This window comes from Macaca mulatta, chromosome 17 (assembly GCF_049350105.2).
Source record: "Macaca mulatta isolate MMU2019108-1 chromosome 17, T2T-MMU8v2.0, whole genome shotgun sequence".
Classification (NCBI taxonomy): Eukaryota; Metazoa; Chordata; class Mammalia; order Primates; family Cercopithecidae; genus Macaca; species Macaca mulatta.
Window position 1 is genome coordinate 25,420,936 of NC_133422.1, and position 17,755 is coordinate 25,438,690.

General features: G+C 39.3%; 1 protein-coding gene across 1 annotated transcript in view; it reads right to left on the reverse strand.

The window, feature by feature from the left end:
* Positions 1–14,624, reverse strand: part of LCP1 (lymphocyte cytosolic protein 1) — a gene marked incomplete at its 5' end in the record, with an annotated part of 33,929 nt that extends 19,305 nt beyond the window's left edge. Inside the window, 9 exon segments of the mRNA NM_001266307.1 lie at positions 1,182–1,377; positions 2,927–3,022; positions 5,513–5,655; positions 7,751–7,916; positions 9,782–9,863; positions 11,418–11,550; positions 13,462–13,591; positions 13,768–13,931; positions 14,535–14,624. Coding sequence (NP_001253236.1) covers positions 1,182–1,377; positions 2,927–3,022; positions 5,513–5,655; positions 7,751–7,916; positions 9,782–9,863; positions 11,418–11,550; positions 13,462–13,591; positions 13,768–13,931; positions 14,535–14,598 — 1,174 coding nt within the window.
* Positions 14,625–17,755: the final 3,131 nt, after the last annotated feature.

The window sequence follows — 17,755 nt, forward strand, 5'->3', positions numbered from 1 at the left end:
ATTAAAATAATTGGCGCATGAGGTAATGAGTTTGGAAGAGCAGAAAAGAAATGTAACAATTGAGAAAATGTTCCAAAGGAAGAATTATTAGTATTTGCTGATTTAGTGGATGTAGGGATGAAGGATAGGAAGATACAGTAGGATCCAAGGTCTTTAGTTTTCGTGACTAAAGAAAAAAAAACGGTATGATTAATGGAAATGGAGCATTTCTAAAAGAGGGCAAATGGGATGGGAGGTGGGCTGGAAAGGCAATGGTTGTGGGTGGGAGGGAAAACAATCAATTCCGTTTTGCATATGCTGCACCTCAAATGGTAGCCAAGGACCCAAACAGAAATATTCTAGAAGCAGTTGAAATGGGTGATTAGTGGGCTGGATATATAGATTTGGGAGTCAACAAAATGCACACAACCCCCTGACCATAATTCAGCAAATGACACAAATGCAGGAGTATGGAAGCACGATTATGCTGCATTTCTAGTGAGAGTAAAGTGCTGTGGAAAAGGATCAACTCAGACTTCAGATCTGAATCTCCTTGCTTGCATGACATTCGTTTAATATTAATTGACCTTTTTGTCTCAATATTGGGACTAGTTCATGACTTTTTAAAAAAAATCAAGTAAACATCTCTGGCACCTCTAGCTGGTAGAATCTAATTAAAGCTATACACTTTTTGTTGAATCTTAGAGCATTAACCTGAAAAATACAACTGTTAGGGATTCTGCCTCAAAATTCTTTTCTGTACCTCCCATAAGAAACAAAACAAACCAAAACTCAGTAAGCATATCCCAGCATACATTAAATATCATTTTTTGATAATGAATGGTGGCAGTTCCTTGCCTCTAGGAATCAACACAGTCTATTAAGTACATAAATTATCTTTTTGAAACTCCAGATTTATTTCATCTAATAATTAAATGTATTATCTTTCCTAAAACATTTAATTCTGATAATGGATGAAGTCTTTGTATAATGGACACGATATAATGGTATTTAATTACTCCTGCTTTGCTGAAATTGACTTGATGAATCTATTTATTCTCTTTGTTGCATACCAGAGAATTAATGGCCTGTTTGCACGTGCAAATAGTTTATATTTGCTTAGGAAGTGAGTTTGAATTGCCATTGAATTAGAATTGTGAGTGCCTTTCCCCATCTTAAGCAAGTAGTTTGCAGTTAGTTACCTTCAAGAGCCCCCCAGTCAATGTCCTGGTTCTCTGGTTTGTGCAGGGCAGGGTATCTGTTAAAGAGGTTGGCAATAAAAGCCAAGTTCAACTTGGGGTTCCCTCGGACAACATCTGTGGCTGTGACAAACTGGCGGCAGCCCAGCCTCTCCGCCTGCTGCAACATGCATTCTGCCCTCTGGATGTCATCCTTCTCCTGCAATGCAAAAGGATGTCTCAGGGTTGGGTCAAGACTCTCCATGCACAAAGCAGATTGCATAATGTGAAAAGAAATGGGAATCTCACTGAAACCATTAGTCTCAGGCAAACACTTAATAACAGCACATTGTTACCTACACGCACCTGCACCAAAATCAGAAAGGCACAAGTAAAAGGAATCTCAGAGGTTAAGTAATGAAGGTCTCTCATCTCCATTATCAAACTATTTCAGTGGTTGCCCTGTTTCAAAAGAGATGCAGTAGATTCCGAAAATTTATCATTTGAGTTTATCTTAATTATTTCCAACCATTAAGATTCCTTTTTATTTTTTTCTTCCACAGATGTCATGAGATTGTCTATCAAAAAATTTTATTTATATATTCCCATAACCAGTTCACAAAAGATATTTACACTTGCCAATAAGAGCATGTGATTAGCATAACCACCGTCTCCACATTGAGTTGGTATACTTGCAACCCAAACAAAATAAATTTTATCAGTTAACCTACATATTGTTATTGATAAATATATAATGTCAATTTTATTTTTGCAGACTTCAGATTTTGAACCACTCAATGTGCTCAAATAATTTTACAGAACCTCCAGCCATTTGTAAGTGACTCTTAAAACACTAAAATTTTGTTGAAATATGGCCCACTGTCCTTAAAGTATATGAAACCACCAATTTTCAGAAAACAAAACTTTAAATTAGGATTATTTCTCAATATGACACTTTACTAGGCCGGGCTCGGTGGTTCATGTCTGTAATCCCAGCACTTTGGGGGGCCGAGGCGGGCAGATCACGAGATCAGGAGATCGAGACCATCCTGGCTAACACGGTGAAACCCTGTCTCTACTAAAAATACAAAAAATTAGCCGGGCATGGTGGCAGGCGCCTATAGTCTCAGCTACTCATGCGGCTGAGCCAGGAGAATGGCAGAATGGCGTGAACCCGGGAGGCAGAGCTGGCAGTGAGCCAAGATCTTGCCACTGCACTCTAGCCTGGGCGACAGAGCGAGACTGTCTAAAAATAAAAAATTTTTAAAAATGACACTTTACTAGATAACACTACACATTATGCATTCTATGAGCTTCACTTCTCATTTACTTTGACTCTACTTCTCATTAGGAATCAGTTGACTTCAGTATGAACTCATTGGATTTAACTCCAATGATATTAAATGAGGCACACAAACAGGCAAAGTGACTTCTCAAGATCAATACTAAAGTGGCGGCAAAACAGAGGTTTCATCATAACATTCAGACCCATGTGGGGTTATAGAGTCTACTAAAAGATGAACGTACACAGAATTGCCTAGCATGCTGGATGGCGTTTAATTACTATTGGTTTCTTTCTTTAATGTTGTATTTCCAGATTCAGTTTTCATCAATTATTATCCCAAACTGCCCAGTTTTACAGTTTTAACAGGGCTTTAGGCAGAAATGCCCAGTCATGGAACTCCAGAGTCAGGGCCACACAGGGCAATGGAACTGCCAACGTGAAAGCAGCATCATGTTCTCCAAACACAACCGGGACCTGGCCTTACCCGCAGTCCTGACATGTCAATAACAACAGCAGGAATGCCTTCTTCATCTCCTTTTGGAGCCACCTGCTCAAGCAGGTGGTAATAAGCTTTTGAGTCCTGTGAGAAATTAAGAAATTCCAATTTCAAAATAGCACAGCTAATTACATACTTAGCACAACAATGATTTCCCAAAAGTAAACATTTTATTTCATATTCAGCTATCATTCAAGAATGTAACTTAATTAACAAAGCTAGAAACATTCACTAATTTGAATGTTCTATGTGTCTCTTTACATATCACATTTGTTTTTCTTTTTAAAAGGAGTGTAACAATAAAATAGACAAGATATGTGCAAAAGTCACCCTAAAGAAGTGGATATTATTCTGTTGTCTTTAGGGGAGAAAAACAACTTATTTACATGTATTAAATTGTATACAGGAAAATATATATATACCTTTATATTGCTGTAGAAGTCAGTCAGCTAAGGTTTAATTAAAAAAAAAGTGACAGAAAAAGGAAGCAGAAGTTTAAAGCAGAGTTTAAAAATACATTTAAATGAACAATCAGCAAGAGAAAAACAAAGATGTCAAAGACAGAAGACTGAAGCATTAACAAGCAATCTTTATGTAAAAGGAGAAATATTAAGATAAGTGCATTTCATGTTTATCTAGAAGCTAGAAAAATGGTTCAATTTAGTTATAGCAGATTAGATACAGGTATTAAATTCTCAAGTTTTCTTAGATTCTGAAAATATGGTTATTGGCAAAAAGAATTCTCAGAATTATAGTCTTAAAATACAAATTTATTTTTAATCAATGAAAGCATACAGATTTTCAGGTAGTTTATTTAAATCATTTAATAGTATCTCAATTTCTCTTAAACATTGAAAAATCAGCTGCTTTTTTTTTTTTTTTCTACAACTGGTTAGGGTAGGAAAGGCATGGGCAGAGGAGAGGTATGCTCCCCACTTTTGGCATCAGAAAGATGAGAACCAGAGTGTGAGCCATTGATGTTGCACCTGGGAAAACTGATCTTCATCTCTCTTCTTTCTACCCTCCCTTCTCTGACCTTTCACTGTAGCTCTTTTGAAGTCAGTGACAGTCACATACAGGTGGTAGGCACCAATACCATCTGCTTACCCCGGGTTATGTCTTTTTATTTTGGCTAAGAGTAACCTCATTTCACCTGACTCTTATGAGCCTTTCTCACTCGCTCTAGCCTGGGTGTTCTCACCTTTGCCAATTCTACATGATTTAAAGACATCACCCAAGGTTGCTGGCTACTCAGCCATACACATGACAGTGCGGTCAGTCGCCGTGCAGCTGCTGCCAGAGAACAGGCACAACACTGCATAAGTAAGTGCTCATCTGGCCAGTTCTCATCTCATACAGACACTTCCCAAAGCACAAAACGGTTGTTCTAGAGAACACAGCCATTTAATGATAGGAAATTAAGTAAATTTACAGCTGAGATCAGACAGCCTCATTTTGGCTGAAATGTTTTACAACTGTAGAGCTTAACTGTTGACCACCAAGGGAGATCATGATAGCCAGCTCCTGTTAAACCCCAGTTTGGTTGGTGGTGCTAGAAAAATGTTAATAACCCACGAAAGATGCATAGTTAGAAAGACGGATTTAGCTTAGATCCTAAGAAATGGGGGCTTTCCATCTAGAAGCTTGACTCTGACTGGCATGGTGCCTGACACACCCTGAGTTCTAAATGCCACTGAATGCACGTCGTGCGGCAGTGGAAAACTGTTACTCAGAGAATTACAAGCCTAGGTGTACTCCTGTTGAGTCATGTGAACTTTCCTCTGACTCTTCCTCTATGGGGAAAAGTTATTTAACTTTTGAGAAAGTGGAGACTGAAGTATTTTCCTGGTGTTGCATCCCAGCATCTCCTCTCTTTCCTTCTAGGGACCGCTTTCCACTCCTTTCTACTCCTTAACCACTTTCTATCTTCATCCATCTGTCATCATGGCCAAGAGCTGTTTTCTTTCACCTTGACATGGAACTTTTCATATACTTGAAAACCACAGTGTATTCCTGCCTCAGCCTTTCCCCTATGGACCTCTTTGTCTCTTTATCTGTAAAATGAGAGGATGATAACCCTTACCTCATGGGGTTGTTGTAAGGATTCAGTAAGAGAATACACATATAAATCAGTTGGAACAGTGCCTGGCATGTTGCAGACACCATGTTTGCTATTATTAGTGTAACTAGAAGAGTCATCTTCATTTAATTTTTTAAAATGAATTCCCATCTGCTACTCCCATTTATGAAACCAGAGACATTACAGACCTACATATATTCCCTTTACTTGGACAGCAGACTGTTCTCTTGCTCTTCCTCTAGCTCACCTTTGTCCCTCTACTTTCTAATATGGAAACTCCAATTGAGACGCTGCACTAGGACTCCGGGCAGATCTGTGTGTGGCCCAGGACTAGAGCAGCAGATGGGCCCTTAAGGACAGTGAGCACCTCCAAAACCGCACCAGACTAACCCTGGAGCTTCTGAAGAGACGAAGCCCCAAATCTTTGTCTTTATTAATGCCCGAATTCCCCTTCACTGCTGCAAAGAGTCATGTTCAAACAACGCTCCTCCTACCTTGATGTCAGTACTGAAGTTGCCAATTTTGTTGCAGCCTGCATTTTCCAGGTGGTAATTAGCCCACCTCAGCAACAGCTCTTCAGGGGAGAGTTTCATCAAATCTTCCAGGCTCTCACCTTCTCTCAAAAGAGCAATCAGAGCTAAAGAAGCACAAAAAAACAAAGAAAAATAAATGCAGTGATGTTGGGGGAGGGAGGGCTTGGTTATAGCTTTCTTTTTTTTTTTTTTTTTTGTGATGGAGTCTTGCTCTGTTGCCCAGGCTGGAGTGCAGTGGTGTGATCTCGGCTCACTGCAAGTTCTGCCTCCCGGGTTCACGCCATTCTCCTGCCTCAGCCTGCAGAGTAGCTGGGACTACAGGCACCTGCCACCACGCCCAGCTAATTTTTTGTATTTTTAGTAGAGACAGGGTTTCACTGTGTTAGCCAGGATGGTCTCGATCTCCTGACCTCATGATCCGCCCACCTCGGCCTCCCAAAGTGCTGGGATTACAGGCATGAGCCACTGCTCCCAGCTTAGCTTGGTTGTAACTTTCATTGAGCTCTGCTAAAAAGCTAAAGATAGCAACGTTACCTCTTTGGGGTCAAGGTTCTTGTAGCCTTTCCCAAGGATTAAATATTTTATTATTATTCCCTTAAAAGAGGTGTAAGCTATTGTGAGCTTATTTATTGTCCCCATTTTTCAGATGGAGAAAACAAGGCACAGTGAATCTCAATGCTATGTTTAAGAACATTTGGGCAGAGCCATAAAAGTAACCAAGGCTATGGCTCGGATGTTTTGCTGGGTCTGTCAAACCACATTCCACAATATTACAACACTTTGGCTTTTAAGAGATCAATTTTGTACTAATAACAATGTTCTCTTGTCTATTCCCATAGGTGTTTTATATTTCAAGTGCTTACCTGCCTAATTATAGCAACTCTCTAATGTAATCAACTCTCCTCTATGTTTTCCCAGACAAGTAAATATTTTTTGCTTAGCTAGAAGGTTTAAATTTAGCTGAGGTCATTATTTGAAGATCAATATTCTTTCTCAGAGGTTCTAAGATCCCTGTTTCCTCTCCCCCGCCTTCTTTATATTATTTTTAATACACTGGTTTTTAAATAATATTTTAGGATTCTTCATTGGTTATTGTGATTTGGACATGCAAATAAAAAGTATGTGTAACTAAAGACTAGAACTTGGCTACAGATTTCATATTGGTAGGATTCCTACCTGAAAACTAAAAGATAACATTGTGTTTTGTATGGTACTTACCAAGGTTGGCTACCTCTGTCTAAGCCATGGGGCTGTCACTGTTTAAACACAGATAAGATGCTGAGAGAAGACACAATAAGATTGACAGCTACATATTTAGTTGAGAACTCTGAAACCCTAAATGGAATTTTCTACAGTCTTTAAAAATTTTTTATTCTATCCTGTATAGATTTAAGGTGTATAACGTGATGTTTTGGTATACTTATCTTGGTAGACACATACATAGTAAGGTGGTTACTGTTGGTCAAGGAAATTAACATACCCACATCTCATATCGTTTCCTTCCTTCCTTCCTTCCTTCCTTCCTTCCTTCCTTCCTTCCTTCCTTCCTTCCTTCCTTCTTTCCTTCGTTCGTTCCTTCCTTCCTTCCTTCCCTCCCTCCCTCCCTCCCTCCCTCCCTTCCCTTTCTTTTTTTTTTTTGTAGGAAGAGTACCTGAAATCTACTTTCTTGGCAAATTACCAGTATACAGCACAATATTATTAACTATAGCCCTCACGCTGTTTAGATTTCTACTTATTCATCCCATATAATTGCAACCTTGAACCCTTTGACCTATACCTTCCTCTATAGTTTTGATAAGAAATAGACCAAGTTCCTCCTAATCTGGTACCATCGCTATAGCATATGAATGTGAGTTGCTTGCTTCACAAAATGCAAGTTAAAAGTCCTCTTATTTGTTACAAAGTATCTAAAGGCAAAGTGAGCTCTGAAGAAACCTCTTGAGGTTACAGTGCCAAATATTCAAGACTGAGCCCTATGCTCCAAACAAGCATTATTGTTAGTCTGTGGTCTTAAAAAGCTTTTGCTCTATCATTAACAAATGTCTGGTCTGTGTGTCTAGAATCTATTACATGAACACCACGGAATCAATATAACCGTGTAGTTTTCAAAACTTGAGAATTTCTGACATCTTCCTCCTACAGTCCCCAACGCATAAGTTATTAGAAAGCTGTGTCATGACCTTTGGGACTTGCTCTTACCTTCATTTCTGCTGAGTTCGATGTCAGCAAATAACCCAATCTTGATGACTTGCCACAGAAGTCCCAGGACTAGATAGGGCTTCCCCTCCTTCAGGTCCTCAGCCCCTATGTTGACCACATGGCACCCAATGGCTGAGGCAGAGTTCAGAGCCAAGTTCAGATTTTCCTGAGGGAGAAAAAGTATGCAAGTTTTTGTTCTATTACTTTGTAGATGTCAAACAATACTGATGGCAACAGCAACAATGTTTTCCTTCTGTGAAGGTCACAGGTTTAGAGTCATGGTCTTCACTCATTTTAACATTGAGAAAAAAACAATGACTCATAACCAGAAGAAAAAATCCAGTAACCCAGACACCGAGCTCCTGCAGTGGTCCATTCAATCAAACCAGCACTGTAACTCGAAGGCCCGTTCTGGTTGGCATGAGACTAATGAGGCCTATATTTTTCCATCTTGCTCTGCGATGAAGCTGACACACACAACATCTCTACCGGCCAACAATAAAGGGGCACCTTTGAGGAAGTCATTGTCCTGTCACTGGCCATCATGAACAAGATGATTGTTGATGTAAATCAAGATCATAAAAGAGAGTAGCAGAAGAGGTTTTTGACTTGCAGATTGGGTGTTAAGAAAATGAAAAAGGCCGGGCACGGTGGCTCATACCTGTAATCCCAGCACTTTGAGAGGTCAAGGCGGGTGGATCAACTAAGGTCAGTAGTTTGAGACCAGTCTGACCAACATGGTGAAACCCCATTTCTACTAAAAATACAAAAATCAGCTGGGTGTGGTGGCGGGTGCCTATAATTCCAGCTACTCAGGAGGCTGAGGCAGGAGAATCTCTTGAACCCAGGAGGCAGAAGTTGCAGTGAGCCGAGATCGCACCATTGCACTCCAGCCTGGGCGACAAGAGTGAAACTCTATCTCAAAAAAAAAAAAAAAAGAAAAAAGAAAATGAAAATGAAAAATAGATACAATTAAAATTCCTGGAAAAGATGGAGTGGTTTTTACTAGGTCGATTTGTTGAGTATCCGTAATAACGAGGGAACCCGAGTATACACACACACACTCATAGAGTCTATGTTCTTATGAGTAACAACAATGCAGGTAATGTAACTCACATATAGTCGGGACAGAGTCAAGGAAGTTTTCAGTCCAGACTCTCTATGTACTATTCTTGGGTTTAAAAAGGAAGAGATATCAGTGTCAGAGATGTATAGAAATTGTTTTAATTGACAAATTAAAAACAAAGCAAAGGCTACCAGTGAATTAGGAAAATAAGTATCGGAAGAAAAGTGGGTCCTTGTTCTAGTGCTCAAATGATGAGTGAAAAATACTGTTTCTATATATGGTCAAGATTATGAGTAAATTTAACATTAAATGCATTCATACGTGTTTAATCATTGTTCTCAATTTGGTTCACTTCCATTTTTAAAGTACACAAGGTTGCTTAAATCCACACAGGAGATAATGTATTGTTGATGATTTAAGAAGTTAGATATGGTTTCTTAGCAAGAGAATTACAATAATGTTAAAATATTGGAACACTACACAGAAATACACTTACTGCTGGTTACTATTCCAGTTAATCAACAAATTGATGGAATAAAAGCAAGTTATATCTATTATACTCGTGGCTGTGGCCAATATTGCTATGAAGGCTGCCAGAGTACTTCCCATTTTTCACCCCTTGCTTCTTAGAAAGGCTTATGTTTTCAGCTGAAATGCTATTTATTTGGCATCAAATCAAAGATAAATTGCTAAGAAAAGCTTGAGTTAAAACTTTAGCCAAAGTGAATTTTATTCCTAAGTGGCCAAAACAAAACATACAAAGCCCCAGCTGCTACCACTCCACCAGTCTCCCTTCCTTGCTTCTCAGAAACGTATCCCTTTATCCCTGAAGTATGACTAGTCACCAGCCCAAAGCCCAGGTTTTGCGAATGATGTCTTAGCCCCTGAAAAAGGCTGACTCAGCAGTTATGATGCTCACTGATGCCAAACAAATCCTGTATTACGGTAATGGTGGGAAGACATACCTGAATGGTGAAAGGGGTGAGCTTCTTTTTGTTGATTGTTCTTTCATCAATTGTGTCTGGCACTGACAGATTGATCATTTTACTGAAAGAGAAACACTTAAATTAAAGAAAGCTGTCTTCTGAATAACAGAGCCCAGTAATATTGAATTTAAATTCTAGCAAGACCATAATCAAAGAAGACAGCAACAGACTCTGCGATGTTTAGACATAAAATCAGTTATGCCATTTGACTAGACTCAAACTATCTGCGGGAAAGGTGAATACTACTGAAGCCATATTAATATATTGAGGTTGGAAATGAGGACCCCGCTTCATTCTCTCACCTAAACAGCTGCAAAATTATCCTGATTTTCTTAGCACATTAGGAAATTCTGGGTGGATAACCAAAGTAATTCTACCATAAATACTTTATTTTCTTAGCCATGAAAATTGTCCACATTATATAAAAGACTATCTATAAAATTCTGAGCTTATATAATACCTACATTTCTATTTGACACCAGACCAAACTTTATATCTTCAGTTAATCATGTTATAACATTTTTATATTCTTCTCAGTGCCCTAGGCTGACTACCAATGAGTCACAGGGGTCTTAGAAGGTAAAACTAGGAGATTGAGGGAAGACCATGGGGGGCCTTGGATAGCAACCTAAAAACTAGAATTTTCATTTTTTAAAAATAGCAATTGAACCTTTTAAAAATGAATTATCAGGACAAACTCTGATAAATAAAATATCAAAAGTAGAATTGCTCTGGTCAGAGCAGAGGAGAAAGTTCAATGTCTTGCCCACCCATTGTTTCCTTTAAGTCCTGAGTCTCCCACATATTGAGCACCTCAAGTCATCTTACTTACAGCATGGCCTGTGAAGACAGAGAACCTGCTGAAGCAAGAGCTACAGAGGGATTTTCAAAGACGTCATGCTGCATTGACCAGCACCGTATTTAGAGGCCTCCTGTGGATAGGATGCATTCCCCCTTTTCCAGGTGTCCTCAATGTTTGAGTTGTGGATTTCTGTGCCCCACTCAAAGGTTTTTTTGCTTAAGGACCACAGTTTAAGGACTCCTTCCATCATCCTGCTGCTGTTATCAATTCTATCTGCTTTCATGGTGAGCCATGCTCAGATGAAGCAAGCAGCATATATTCCAAAAATATATAACCAGGAAAATTGTCCTCATTATATAAAAGACTATCTATGTACTTCTGAGCTTGTATAATGTCAACATTTCTATTTGATGCCTGATCCACCTTTATACTTTTAACTTGTCATCAGATAAACTTTTTAATGTCCTTCTATAGTCATTATTTAATCAGTACTTTACAAATTTCCCCCACTTAATTATCTAATACATTGATTAGACATCTAATGCTTTTGGCTTGGTGTTACTATACCTTCCATGTTTATCTCTATAATGTGTATCCCTCCCCTCCACTCAAGCAGTAGCAATTTTACATTTCTCATTATAAATTGTTTTTGAATTTCGTTTGCCATCCTGGACCTGGCCAAGTGAAAGTGTAGAAAAGCCTTCTAGGTGCAGCTGAGCACCAAACAACGTTGGCCTAGGATAGATACAATTAATTGTTGATGGTCTAGAAAATGGGCAACTCTTTGGCAACCAAGAAAGAAGTATTATTTACCAAAGGACAATGCCATCTCCAACAGCATTAAAGAGATCATTCGTGTTTGGATTCATCGGGATGACATGCCGACAGTCAGGATCATTTTCCAGGGCTTTGTTTATCCAGTTGACAAAGGCATACTTTTCTTCCTCTGCAAGTAAATGATTAAACTGGCTCATTTGCAAAGTGAAACTCTATTATACACAAAATTACGATGTGGATCTTAAATTCTCATTCCCAGCAGAAAGATGTGAGTTTATTCAGTCCATTATCTTATCATCTCATATTTATTAACATTTAAAAATCTCAGAGCACTTGGGAAATAGGCATTGAGTCTATGTTTACTCCAAGTCATAAAACATAAAGCAAACAGATTTAAAAACTCTCTATTCCTTTTTTTTTTTGAGATGAAGTCTCGCACTGTTGCCCAGACTGGAGTGCAGTGGCGCGAGCTCAGCTCACTGCAAGCTCCGCTTCCCGGGTTCACGCCATTCTCCTACCTCAGCTTCCTCAGTAGCTGGGACTACAGGTGCCCGCCACAATGCCCGGCTAATTTTTTGTATTTTTAGTAGAGACGGGGTTTCACCGTATTAGCCAGGACAGTCTTGATCTCCTGACCTCGTGATCCACCCACCTCAGCCTCCCAAAGTGCTGGGATTGCAGGCCGCACCGGCCAAAACTATCTCTCTATTTCTATATATATGCATAATCCAGATATATATTTATATTTAGAAGCAAATATATACATATGTTTATTTTCTATATATAAATACATAAATAATAAAAAATATTTTATTTATATGTGTGTATATATATGTATACATGCACATATAAATACAAATGTGATCTAATTCTTACAGGACAAAACTCAGGATTCCTCTTTTTGCTCTGCTGGTTTAAATGCTGGATCACTGTGGACAATCCTCATTGTATTTCTGAGTTTCTTGATACAATTATAATTAAATTGCTATAAAACAAAATCATTTGGATGTACTCTTTTTTTCCTATCAGTAAAGCTGCTAGAAAGTGATTTTTAGATGTTTTAATAAAAGCTCAAGTTATGTCTTCATAGCCTAGCACTGTGTTTCCCAAACTGTCTTTGAAAACAGTGGTGTCCCTCAGAGAAATCTTGAGTCATAAAAGTTCGGGAAACACTGTGTAGTGTGTCTCTGCCTTATGCACCTTTGCCCCAGCAAAGGTTCTGAAAATTCCTGTATTTAAAAACAAAAGGCCAAACATTCTCTTAGCAACTATAGATGGTATTTAATTATGAACTTATCTTTTTTCTTTTTTTTTTTTTTTTTTGAGACAGAGTCTTGCTCTGTCGCCAGGCTGGAGTGCAATGGTGCAATCTTGGCTCACTGCAACCTCTGCCTCCCAGGCTCAAGCGATTCTCCTGCCTCAGCTTCCCGAGTAGCTGGGATTACAGGCATATGCCACCGCACCCAGTAAAGACGGGGTTTCACCGTGCTGCCTAGGCTAGTCTTCAACTCCTGACCTCAGGTGATCCACCCGCCTTGGCCTCCCAAAGTGCTGGGATTACAGGTGTGAGTCACCGCGCCCGGCCTCATGAGCTTATCTTTAAGATCAACTAGCGTTTTGAAGAACTCAGTTTTGGAAATGTTGCAATAACTATACTGTTTGGCCTGTTGGAAGTTTCCATTATGGCTGTCGGATGGCAGCCTTCAGAATAAATATACACATTTATTCCAAATCAATGAAAACATAATTTTTTGATCACTTAGCAGGTGTTAAAAATTATCATGAAGTTTAAAGATAGAAGCTTGAGTAGCTAATTTTGTCCATAAGATTTAGAAAGGAATTTGGGCAGCCTTTAATGATTGTTTAAATGCTGATCAAATCATTTTGTATTGGACCCTACCCAGAGCTAGGACTGCTCCCGTATTATGTACCTGGAACTGACCCACTTAGTCACAAGAAGATCGGGAGTCATCCATAAAGTTGTGTTTGCTTCTGTCTTTGTTTACATCCCTTCGGTTTGAATATGAAGTTTAGAATCTGTAATCCTGAAATCCTGCTCCCACCCAGGAGGTAAGCCTACCTGAATAGGAGTGTTGGGTGCCAACACTAGACTGCTCTGAAGTACCACCGATCGCACAAATCCCTTCCTTCTTATTGATTGCTTTTCTAAAGGTCTTGGCAACATCTGTGCTTTTTAGGCCATGGAAAATCTGCAAAAATATAACGTATCTTTAGAAACTCAAGCAGTGATCAAGAAAATCACAAAGGAAAGAATATGTAATGTTGAAGCAAGGAGGGAAGGAATGTCTTTCTGGATATTTTTAAAAATGGAATTCAAGTTCCAAGAGTTTCAAATGTGTCTCCTGATATTCTACATGGTACTCACCTTGATAAACTCATCAAAGCTGATCCTTCCATCTTGGTCCAGATCACCTGTAGCCATCAGGTTTTCTGTAATTTCTCTTACTCTGTACCCAGGCAAAGGCAAGCAAGCAGCCTTGAACAAGTCATTCAACTCATTGAAGCTGATGTATCCATTGCCATCAGTATCTGTAATGTACACAATACACTGAAGCTGCAGGACAATTCAGGCAACAACTTTGAGAGAGAGGTGAGGGAAGACTAGATGGAAGGTGAAGGGATGAGAGAGGCTATCATTCAGGCATTGAGGCATGATCCCATGGAAGAGTCAGAATCTCACAAGACGCCTGTTACTATTGAATAGGGGCACTGGCATTACTTTCAACATCCACAGTAAAAGAGTCATCTATAAGGTACCTCTGTTTCCACAAAGAACTCTTATAGAAACTCTTAAGGAAACCACAGGTTTAGTGCTAAAGAGCAAGAGAAAGTATGTGATGGTATTAAAATCAAGGAAACAGCAAAAAAGACAAGATATAAAAGATGAGACTTAGGAACCATTTCTAGGAACAAACTATGTAAGAGTAGAGTCCAAATTCCATGTTTTCATAGAGAAACTAATTTTCTTGAAGCACGTCTTTCAAAAATAAGTTCTCCCAGCTCCTCTAAACGAACACTACTGGTTTCTTGTCACCTCTGTAATTTTGTTCATGTTCCCATTTCATTGAATCTACCCTGAAGCTACTCAGTGAAGAAGAGAATGATGCAATTTGGGGTACCAGGTCTACTCACCAACTTTGGCAAAAGCTTCTCTGAGCTCCATCATTTCCTCATCGGACACTGATCCTCTGGCCATTTTTTATTGCTTTAGGTAACAGATCTGGAGAGAAGAAGAACGTAAGGGATAACTTTTGTGCATCTGAATTTTTAAAATACCACATTAAGAAGCAATTCCCATTTATTACATGAAGAAATATTCTTCTGCATCCCCCATGATTTAGAACTATCTTTCCAAAATGTAAGTCAGAAATACACTTTTTCTCAATCCTCCATGTGGTGGTCTCCAAGGATGGCTCTCAACAATTTCTTCCCTCCCAGTCTATACAGACTGCTCCTCACATTAAGAGGTGGAGCTTATTTCCCTCCCCTAGAATCTGGGCTGGTTTTTCAACTGCTTTGACCATTACAGGGTGGTAAAATGATGTCTGAGGCTGGAAACTTCTGCCTCCTTCTTTTTAGAATGCTTATTCTCAAGAAGCTCCCCCTTGGTACCCAATTGCCATGACATGAGCCATTCAAGCCACATAAAGAAACCAATGAAGGAGAACTGGGTGCTCTGGTTAACAACCCTGCTGAGATCCCATTTGACAGCCAGCATCAATGCCAGCAACCTGAGAGGACCATTTTGGGCTTTCTGGCCCATTTGAGCTCCTAGATGACCACATTCCCAGCCAACATCACATTAAGCAGAATCGCCCAGCTGTGCTCAGTCAGCCAAAAGAACAGAGACGACAAAACGAGTGATGTCTTAAATCACTACGTTTTAGAGTAGTTACACAGCGATAGGCAACTAAAACACTTAACTTTTACATAAATGTCTTTTTTAAGAGGTATCTTCATGTTCATATTTAAAATTAGTATTTGACCAAGCAAACAGATACAGTTTATAACTTCAAAGGAAGTTAATCAAAATTCTCCATATTATTTAGGGATGAACAAAAGGAAGCTGACCCTCTTATAATTCAGCTATGGGAATCTGAGGCGCTTTCAAGGTGTTCTCAGAAAAGCGACAGTCTTGCTGAGACACAGCGCTTGAGTAATTTCCCTTTTCCTGTGCATTACTGCTGCCCTCTAGTGGGTGAGAAGAAAATAAAACAAAATGGATGATAATCTCCATGCCCCTAATTAATCCACACGAGCATGTTTCAAATCAGAGACCCGGCCGGGCGCGGTGGCTCACGCCTGTAATCCCAGCACTTTGGGAGGCTGAGGCGGGCGGATCACGAGGTCAGGAGATCAAGACCATCCTGGCTAACACGGTGAAACCCCGTCTCTACTAAAAATACAAAAAATTAGCCGGGCATAGTGGTGGGCGCCTATAGTCCCAGCTACTCGGGAGGCTGAGGCAGGAGAATGGCGTGGACCCGGGAGGCAGAGCTTGCAGTGAGCAGAGATCCCGGCCACTGCACTCCAGCCTGGGCGGTCTCAAAAAAAAGAAAAACAAAAAAAATCGGAGACCCACTGAAGCTCGCTGAACTTACTGGCCCAGAGGGGATACGCTGAGTGGGAGTGTGGGGGTTGGGGTGTTTCTAAGCATAGTTATATTTTGGATGGTTCAGGGAAGTTATCGATTTTAAAAAATACATTTGTGACAGGATGTTGTTTTCAATAGATTTCTTTTTTATATTTTCATATTATTCTATAGTGCTGTATTTGTTCTTGCTGGCAACCAACAACCACACCCAACAGAAAACAGTCTTAACGTCGAAACCTGTAGGCCAAAAATGCGTTACAATCAATTTTGTAAATCCATATCCATTATCCACCAAATTACCATCCTGCCACATACATATATCAGTGGTTTCAAACTTTTGTTTCATCAAGCAACGCTTTGTTGACAGAAACCTTACATGTAAGCAAACAAATAAAATGAACAACTCTGAGAGTCTTTGGTTGAAAAAACCCAAATGTCCCCCTGCCCCTGGTATCTTATCTCCTTGTCACCTTCATCTGTGGGAACTCCAGGGAGCATGATTTTAAAATCATAGAATTATATATGTATTCATTTAAATTTGAATGTATTCATTAAAAATATATTTTTGATATTAATAACAATTTTATTTTATTATTATTTGTCTTACATATCTAAGAAAGTATTGGCACATTGGATCTTTTAAAGGATAACAGAAACTGTTGAGGGGTTAATTGTATTAAAAATACAATCTCACTTACACATCACAGTAATCCTGAGAGACAGGCACTGGCTATCTGGTTTTCTTGTCTTCTCTTTCTCTCCCTCCCTCTCTTCCTTTCTTCTTTCCTTCTTCCTTCCTTCTTTCCTACCTTCCTTCCTTCCTTTCTACTTTTTCAGAATGCCTTTTTCCAAAAATAATTTGTGCTAAGTTACAAAGATATATCCAAACCTAAGAGTTAAACCAACTAAATGATGTCATTGATAAGAAAGAAAATGTAACTGAAATAGGATGATGATTGGGAGGAACTCTAATACTTAAAATACATGCCTAAGACCCTGCGTGTTTTGCTACAAGTAGGCTGAAAATCTAACTCCAAGTTCTCTAGAAGCTAAGGCAAAAAGGGAAGTATCATTGGTTATACAATTCACTATCTATGAGACAAACCAATTTTCTTAGGGCAGCAGATCTGATGTCTGACAGCAAAATCTTCACACAGGCTTTAAGAAGAGGCCATTTGTGGAATGGGGTAAACATAGGTTTTGTGTTTCTTACAATGTCCTTCAGTGTAGGCTGATGGCATAGGTATATATATTCTCATTGTATAGATCAGAAAACAGAAGCTCAGAGAAGTTAAGATACAGATCTCAAATCACACAGCTGGGTAGAGAAGCAGCCAAGACTCTAATCCTCAAGTCCTTTCTCCTCTCCCAGGCTGTCCACTCAGGTTCTCTGCCTTCATGTTCCTGTTAGACACACATCCCATCCATCCATTTATTCACTCAGCAATGAGTTATTAAGTATATGGACTATAGATAGCCCCACGGGAGATTTTTAAAACTACAATATAGTGAGCTTGTCCAGGCATTCTAGTAGAAAACTTTTGCTTTCCTGTGTTAAGAAATCAAGGCTTCTGTTTTAAAGAATTAGTATATAACTTTGTATTAATATACTTTGCCAAATCCTTGTGACTAATTTGGCTTGGGTCTCATTTATACCTTCTACCATATCCACATGTGCATGAATAGAAGGCTCTCCAGCTCTCCGGCTGGCCAGCCCTTCATGTTTTTAAATGTCTTAAGACCTCTTGGTTCATGGATG